General features: G+C 51.1%; 1 protein-coding gene across 1 annotated transcript; it reads right to left on the reverse strand.

Moving 5' to 3' along the window:
* Positions 1 to 7,536: 7,536 nt before the first annotated feature.
* Positions 7,537 to 8,558, reverse strand: LOC147976538 (uncharacterized). Its single transcript, XM_087520894.1, has 3 exons — positions 8,212 to 8,558; positions 8,055 to 8,128; positions 7,537 to 7,961 (listed from the first exon to the last, which is right to left on the reverse strand). The coding sequence occupies exons 1-3, from the start codon at positions 8,556 to 8,558 to the stop codon at positions 7,537 to 7,539; spliced, it is 846 nt and encodes a 281-aa protein (XP_087377020.1).
* Positions 8,559 to 9,130: the final 572 nt, after the last annotated feature.

The following is a 9,130-nucleotide window of genomic DNA, read 5'->3' on the forward strand; positions in this document are numbered from 1 at the left end:
AACAACGGGTTCCCGAATCCAGTCGACGTCAGCTCTTTCCGCCCCCGCAGGTATATCGAACTCCGATTCAGAATTTGGCAGCTGCAGCCCGTATAGCAGAGTCGATTCAGCCTTCCCAGTCGGAGGCTGGCAGAGGCTTGCTACAGATCAGAGCGTTACTCTTGGCAGCAGGAGACCAGAATTCCGCTATTTCTCAGTCACGGAACAGGATTCACAGTAGATCTGTTGCTGCAGACACAGTCCAGTCGGCTCATAGCCCAAGATCGCCCCCGAGGCGTGAGGGACATGGGGACCGGCGCAATCAGTACGGGAACCGTAAGCAATATGACCACCTATTCGATCGTGACGATCAACGTCGAGTGCCCACCCCTCCCCCGAGGAGCGGGTCGTATGCGCCTCGATAGCAGGATGACAGGCTCCCTCGTAGTGTTGGGCGAAGGATTCCAGTCGACTCCAGGGAGCCAGGCTTTGATGCGAGGTCTATCCTCGTTCAAGGTTTGGTCGACAGGAACAGAGCTCACCGAGAAGGTCATGACAGAGATGCACCTACCAGCAGCAGAGCACATGCTTCTGGGCCAGAGTGCTTTAGTAGAGCCATCAGTGCCGCTGTGATTCCTCCCAACTTCAGGTTTGCGACTGGAGTCAGTAAGTTCACTGGTGAGTCCAAGCCCGATACTTGGCTTGAAGACTACCGAGTGGCTGTCCAGATTGGCGGCGGCAATGACGAAGTGGCCATGAAGCACCTGCCTCTCATGTTAGAGGGCTCGGCCAGAGCGTGGCTGAACCAGTTAGCACCCAGCAGCATTTACACTTGGGAAGATCTCGCCCGAGTGTTTGTCACCACATTCGAAGGAACATGCAAGCGACCGGCAGGGCTGACGGAACTGCGGTCTTGCGTGCAGAAGCCGAATGAAACTTTAAGGGATTACATCCAGAGATGGATCACGTTACATCACATGGTGGATATTGTGCCTGACCACCAAGCAGTCTGTGCCTTCAAAGAAGGTGTCAAGTACAGAGAACTGAATCTGAAATTCGGTCGGACCGGAGATATGTCTCTGAATCGGATGATGGAGTTTGCCACCAAGTACGCTAATGGTGAAGATGAGGATCGACTCAGGAGTGGCAAGCTCAAGTCAGTCGCCCAAGAAACCAGAGGAAATTCCAATCAGAAACAGAAGCGGAAAGCCGAGCCAGCTGCTCCTGCGGAAGCCTTGGCTGTAAGCCAAGGAAAGTTTAAAGGGAAACCCAAAGGACCTTGGAACCCTAAGAAAGTTAAAGACCAGGACGGAAATGATGTGTTGGATTTTCCATGTCTCGTCCACACCAAGAAAGATGAAGAGGGTAATTTCATTTACCCGAAACATACCACTCGACAGTGTTGACTCTTGATCCAGCAGTTCCAGGGCAAGTAGCCCAAAGATAAGGAAAAGGAGTCAGACAAAGTTGAAGACAAGGAAGATAGTGACGATGGATACCCCCAGGTCAATTCCACCCTGATGATTTTTGCTGATGTTGAAAGCAAAAGTCGACTCAAAATCATCAACCGGGAGGTGAATATGGTTGTTCCGGCGACACCCAGTTATCTGAAGTGGTCTCAGACTGCCATAACATTCGACCGGTCCGATCACCCAACGCACATCGCCACCCCTGGGAGGCAAGCTTTGGTGGTCGACCCAGTTGTTGAAGGCACTCGACTGACCAAAGTCTTGATGGATGGTGGCAGTGGTTTGAACATATTATATGCTGAGACGTTGAAAGGGATGGGCATTCCGATGTCCAGACTCAGTACCAGCAACATGAGTTTCCATGGAGTCATTCCTGGGAAGAAGGCTGAATCACTCGGCCAGATTGCTTTTGATGTGGTTTTCGGTGATTCCAAGAATTACCGCAAAGAAAAGTTGACGTTTGAAGTTGTAGACTTCCAGAGCGCCTATCACGCTATTTTGGGCAGGCCGGCTTATGCACGCTTCATGGCCCGACCATGTTATGTGTATCTCAAGTTGAAGATGCCTGGCCCCAAAGGTGTGATCACTATTATGGGCAATCGGAAGAAGGCGGAAGAATGTTTTCAGAAAGGTTCAAAGATCGCTGACGCTCAGATAGCGGTGGTGGAGCTGCAGGAATACCAGAAGACTGCAGACCCGAGTGATTTGTTGCGAGCCAAGAAGCCCGCCACAGAATCAGCTTTTCAGTCGTCTGGCGAAACGAAGACAGCTCACATCCACCCGACCGATCCTAGCGCTGCTCCAACTCATATCTCAACAACACTCAACTCCAAATAGGAAGAAGCGCTCATCCAGTTCCTCCGTGAGAACTGGGACATTTTCGCATGGAAGCCTTCTGACATGTCGGGTGTTCCCAGGGAGTTGGCTGAGCACCGCCTAAGAGTCGACTCAAAAGTAAAACCTGTCAAGGAACATCTCCGACGGTCCGCCGTCCAGAAGAGAAAGGCTATTGGCGAAGAGGTGGCTCGGCTCTTAGCAGCGGAGTTCATCCGAGAAATCTACCACTCCGAGTGGCTCGCCAACGTTGTCATGGTCCCCAAGAAGGACAAGTCACTTCGCATGTGCATTGACTTTAAACATATCAATCGGGCATGCCCGAAAGATCATTTTCCTCTCCCCCGCATTGATCAGATAGTCGACTCGACCGCGGGATGTGAGCGACTGTCTTTTTTAGACGCTTATTCCGGGTACCATCAGATCTGTCTGTATGGACCTGACGAGATCAAAACAGCTTTCATCACTCCATTCGGGTGCTTTTGTTATGTTACCATGCCGTTCGGCCTCAAGAACGCCGGAGCCACATTCATGAGGATGATTCAGAAGTGTTTGCTCACTCAAATCAGTCGGAATGTGGAAGCATACATGGATGACATTGTGGTCAAGTCACGGAAGGGTTCCGACCTGCTGGCTGACCTTGCTGAAACCTTTGCCAACCTCAGGAGGTATGATATCAAGCTTAATCCATCAAAGTGCACATTCGGAGTTCCTGGTGGAAAATTACTCGGTTTTCTTGTTTTCGAACGGGGAATCGACGCCAATCCAGAAAAAGTCGGTACTATACTCCGAATGAAAAGTCCTGTGCGAGTGCACGACGTCCAGAAGCTTACTGGTTGCTTGGCCGCTTTAAGTCGATTCATATCCCATCTTGGTGAAAAGGCATTGCCTCTTTACCGATTGATGAAGAAGTCCGACAAGTTCGAGTGGACTCCCGAAGCTGATGCAGCGTTTGCAGAGCTCAAAGCTCTGCTCTCCACCCAGCCGGTGCTTGCTGCCCCAATCAGCAAGGAGCCTTTGTTGCTTTACATCGCAGCCACGGGACAAGTCGTCAGTACGGTACTTACGGTCGAGCGGGAAGAAGAAGGAAAAGCCTTCAAAGTTCAGCACCTAGTATATTATATTTCTGAAGTCTTGACCCCATCAAAGCAAAGATATCCTCATTATCAGAAGCTTGTATATGGGATTTATATGACCACAAAGAAAGTTGCTCACTACTTCTCTGATCATTCCATTACAGTCGTCAGCGACGCTCCGTTGTCAGAGATCCTGCATAACAGAGATGCAACTGGTCGAGTGGCAAAATGGCCGATTGAACTCCTTCCTCTAGATATCAAGTTCGAGGCAAAGAAAGCTATCAAGTCCCAGGCAATAGCAGATTTCGTCGCCGAGTGGATTGAACAGCAACTGCCGACTCAGGTTCACTCGGAGCATTAGACCATGTTCTTCGATGGTTCCAAAATGCTGAATGGTTCAGGTGTCGGGGTGGTGTTGGTCTCCCCCCGAGGAGATAAGCTCAGATATGTTCTTCAAATCCACTTTGATTCCTCCAATAACGAGGCAGAATATGAAGCACTTTTATATGGGTTGCGCATGGCCATTTCACTCGGCATCCGTCGCCTCATGCTCTATGGCGACTCAGATTTGGTGGTCAATCAGGTGATGAAGGAATGGGACGTCAGAAGTCCAGCCATGACTGGTTATTGCAATGCGGTGAGAAAGCTGGAGAAGAAATTCGAGGGGTTAGAGCTTCATCACATACCCCGACTGAAAAATCAATCAGCTGATGATTTGGCAAAAATAGGTTCCAAAAGAGAAGCCATTCCCAGCAATGTGTTTTTGGAACACATCCACACACCATCAGTTCAGGAGGATCCCTTCACTGACGAGGCCCCGCAGCCAAAAAGTGCCACGGATCCGACTGAAGTTGAAGTTCCAGCTGTGGTCGACCTGATCATGGAAGTCTTGGTCATCACTCCCGACTGGACAGTACCTTACATCACGTACATCCTAAGGAAGGAACTCCCAGAGGACGAAGAAGAGGCTCGACAAATCGTCCGTCGATCCAAGGCCTTTACAGTCATAAAGGGACAGTTGTATAGAGAAAGCGCGACTGGAGTCAGTCAGAAGTGTATAACACCAGAAGAAGGTCAGATGATCCTTGACGATATCCACTCAAGGACCTATGGTCATCATGCGTCCTCTCGGACCATTGTGGCTAAAGCATACCGAGCGGGATTTTACTGGCCAAGGGCCAATGAAATGGCAAAAGAGATAGTCGACAAATGTGAAGGATGTCAGTTTTACTCCAATATGTCGCACAAGCCCGCGTCAGCTCTGAAAACCATTCCACTCATCTGGCCCTTCGCTGTTTGGGGGCTGGACATGGTTGGACCACTGAAAATGGGCAGGAGCGGCTTCACTCATGTGCTAGTAGCAGTCGACAAGTTCACCAAATGGATTGAAGCCAAGCCTATCAAGAATCTTGATGCTTGCACTGCTATCAGTTTCATCAAAGAGTTGATATTCAGATATGGAGTTCCGCACAGCATCATCACTGACAATGGGTCAAACTTCGATTCCGACAAATTCAGGGCCTTTTGCGCCTCTCAGGGCACACGAGTCGACTATGCTTCGGTCGCTCACCCTCAGTCGAATGGACAGGCAGAAAGAGCAAACGGCCTAATTCTCAAAGGACTGAAACCTCGATTGATGCGTGATCTCAAGCACGCAGCAGGTGCATGGGTCGATGAGCTTCCATCAGTTCTTTGGGGATTGAGGACGACCCCGAACCGATCGACCGGAAGAACCCCATTCTTTCTGGTCTACGGAGCCGAAGCAGTCTTGCTGAGTGACATGCTTCACAACGCCCCTCGAGTCGAGCTCTACTCTGAAGAAGAAGCAGAACAAGCCCGGCAGGACACGGTCGACCTCCTGGAAGAAGAAAGAGAAATGGCCATGATCCGATCGACCATCTATCAGCAAGACTTATGTCGATTCCATGCCAGAAATGTGAAGAGTCGAGCCTTCCAAGGAGACTTAGTCCTCCGAGTGGATCAGCAGAAACCACACAAACTCGCTCCTACTTGGGAAGGCCCCTTCATAGTCACCAGAGTCCTCCACAATGGAGCGTATCACCTCTATAAGGTTGATCGCCAAATCAATGAGCCACGAGCCTAAGTACGAAACACATCTCAATCCTAAAGGACGACGAGGTGCAGGTCGACTGCCACCTTCTCCTGGGGAGCTTTGCCACAAATACAATGTGCGCTCCATCCCACTCTGCAGTAACGAGGTGCGGGTCGACTGCCAGCTTCTCCTGGGGAGCTTCGCCACAAATACAATGTGCGCTCTGTCCCGCTCTGCAGTAACGAGGTGCAGGTCGACTGCCACCTTCTCTTGAGGAGCTTCGCCACAAATACAATGCGCACTCCATCACCGACCCGCAAGGGCAACAAGGCGCGGGTCGACTGCTTCCTTATCCTTCAGAGCTGCGCTACAAATACAAAAGTTGTCTCGAATAAAGAACGGGTTCACTCAGCAGGGGATTCACGAAGATATTCAACGATAAACCAAGTTCAGATAAATCCTAAAGGTTCCGGACCATAGATCGAAGTGCTCAGGCATTCAGCCCGAAAGAGTTTAACAGTTACAAAAACCACTCGGCATTCCGAGGCAAATTTAAGGTGAGGCATAAAAGTTTGTTCACTCCGCGGGAGGAGGACTAGCAGGCTCGACGAACTCGTCTAAGTCGACGCCGTCGGCGATCCGAGTGGCTGCAGCGATGAAAGTCTCCATAAAAGATCGGAAGTCATGCTTCTGGGTGTTCGCGACCTTGATTGCTGCCAGCTTATCTTGTCGCACTTCCTTGCAATGGACGCGAACCAAAGACAGAGCCACATCAGCGCCACACCGGGCAGAAGACTTCTTCCACTCCTGCACTCGGTCAGGGATTTCGTTAAGTCGAGTCATCAGGGACTCAAGATCATTTTGGAGCGTGGCCTCTGGCCAAAGTGCCGGGTCGATCCGTGACATGGCGACCTTCAGTCGAGCCAAGTAGTCCACGACACCGTCGATGCAGGATTCCAGTCGGAGCAGATTCATGACAGTTTCATCTTTCACGGGAGAATTGATTGGATCCAAACCTGGTTCGATCCGCCCAGTCTCCTCCTCGAAGTTCTGGCAAAACTCTGCATTCATAATCCAAGAATAAGTCAATTTTCATACGCTGAGTCGACACAAAAAAAAATCAGTCGGAACAAAATGTGCACCTTCAAGCTTGATGAACAACTTCTTGGCAAGGCTCCTCAGATAGCTCTCCAGATCGTCCCTCCTGCGAGCGATGCCTTCCATCTTCTCGCCCAGGTTGAGGTTCTCCTTCTTCCAGCGCGAGCACTCCTTGTTGGCTTCGTTCAGAGCAGATTTCAGCTTGGTATTCTCTTCTTCCAACTGGCCGACCGAAGCCAGTTTCTGTTCAGGCAGAGCGGTCCTGTCGTCAGCCTCCTTTCGAGCAGCAGCCAAATCCTGATCCTTCTACGCCAGAGCTTCTCTCAGTTTTTCTACAAAGAAATGATGATTGATTCAGAAATAGCAGAAGGGTACTCAAGTCTAAGACAGACCAGTCGACAAACTCGTTTTACCAGTGGCGCCGTCCTTGACCTTTTGCAGCTCTGACTTGGCCAGTTCCAAGTCAAGGTTCAGTTGAATCTGCTGTTTCTCCAAGTCAGCAAAGCGAGCTCCAAGATCACAAGATTTCTGAAATCAAAGGGGAGAAGTTATTTTACAGCGAAAAATGACAAAGACAATAAGTACTAAGACTACGGTCGACTGCCCGCAGTCCACCATTGTCTCGGGGACTACACCCAGTGGGTGCACTTTGCGTGCCCCCACCGGTTCTCATCCCACTCGACCGGCCCGCCGTAGTCGAGTGCAGGGAGTAAAAAAAGAGAGAAAGTAGAACTCAGACCATAGTCGACTGCAAGCAGTCGACCGCGGTCTCGGGGACTACACCCAGTGGGTGCACTTGGCGTGCCCCCACCGGTTCTGATCCCACTCGACCAGATCGAGTGGAAGAGACAAACTACCAGTTCGGTTTACACTCGACGAAATGCAAAGACTACAGTCGACTGCCAGCAGTCCACCGTAGTCTCGGGGACTACACCAAGTGGGTGCACTCAGCGTGCCCCCACTAGTTCAAAAATTCAACCGACGCACCCAGTGGGTGTACAGATGCAAAGATTTTCGGAAAGAGTCTTCAGATAGCATATCCTAATAGAACAAGCGGCGACCAACTAACCTGAACGTTGCTATGGAGAGCCGAGCTGGCATCGTAGGCGGCTTGGCTGGCGTCCCGCACCGTCTTCATCTTCTCCATCATAATGCCCGCCTGGCGTATGGCTTCCCTGGCAGCATTCACCTCGTCCTCTGGGACATGATGGGTCGCAAAAACTGAAGGCGGGTCGACAGGGGCCTGAGCAGTCGACGAGGAAGGCAAGGCACTCGACAATGGCACGGCGAAGGTAACAGAACCCCGATTGGCATCGCCAGCGTCCTGAACGACTGGCTCCACCCTCGGCGTCGATTGTGGCACCTCGCTCGCAGGAGCTTGCCTATTTTTCCTCGTCAAAGGACTCTCAGGCTCTTCATCATCATCATTAGGGAGGTCAATAATGTTAGGGGCTGTTCAAAGTTCAATCGACAAAATCACATCACCCAATGGTACACATTGCAGTTGAATCGACCAAAATAAAGACAGTATGGCAGAAACCATACCCAGATTAGAAGTGACCGCATCCTCCATCACCTCATCATCGTCCCTGTAAGCTGAGGTCCCAGAAGTAGCAGTGCTGACAGTTCCAAAGTTCGTCCGGTTAAAACAAGAAAAACAAACAGCACAGAGCGTCGATTAAATATGAGGGGAGACACTCACGCGGAAGCAATGGGGATGTCAATCTTAATCTTCGGCAACGCCTTCCGAAGCTTCGGCTCTGCGACTTTGGGATGCTTTGACGCTTTTTCAGTCGGAGTTGGCGAAGAGGTCCGAGGACGCTTTGAAGACTGACCAGCTTGAGCAATCGCCTTTTCACGGGTGCTCGGTCGTTCTTGGTCAAGTTTGGACCACCTCTCCCTGCGAGGAGGCGACTCGACTTCTTCTTCGTCACTTGGATCGTCGCTTTCTTCGTCTCCTCTACCGTCAGACTCCCATTCGCCACTGTTGCCGCCGCTCGCTTCTCCTTCCGGGTCCTGCTCTTGCTCTCCGTTGGGCATTGAATACATTTCAATAATGGCCTGAAAGAAAGCAGGAAGAACAAAGTCAGTCGACTCAGTATAAGCAGCCGCGCGAGTGAATTCAGATTACAAACAAAAACTCAGAATCGGACCTTCTCTGGTACATGAGACTGGTCGAGTGGAGGAACTCTCCTGGCTCCCCTGGGGTTGTCCTTGTTTCCGATCATGCCCGACAGCCACTTCTCCAGTGTGTCGTCATCGACCTCCTCCGGGTGAATCCGAGTGGAGTCTTCAAGACCCGAATACATCCACATCGAATGGTCTCGGGCTTGAAGAGGCTGGATGCGCCACTGAAGGAAGACCTCCAAGAGATCCATACCAGTGACCCCGTCACGGATAAGCTGGACCACTCGCTCTACCAGCACCCTCACCTACGCCTTCTCCTCCGGGAGCACCTTCAAAGGGGAGGGTTTCCTCACTCGGTCCATGGTGAAAGGAGGGAGGCCAGTCGATTGCCCTGGCATCGACTGGTCTTTGCAGTAAAACTAGGTCGACTGCCATCCGCGAACTGAGTCGGGAAGAATCATGGCCGGGAAGGAGCTTTTCCCTCTCATCTGGAC

This window comes from Triticum urartu, chromosome 4A, assembly GCF_056163025.1.
Source record: "Triticum urartu cultivar PI428250 chromosome 4A, HENAU_Tu73, whole genome shotgun sequence".
NCBI lineage: Eukaryota > Viridiplantae > Streptophyta > Magnoliopsida > Poales > Poaceae > Triticum > Triticum urartu.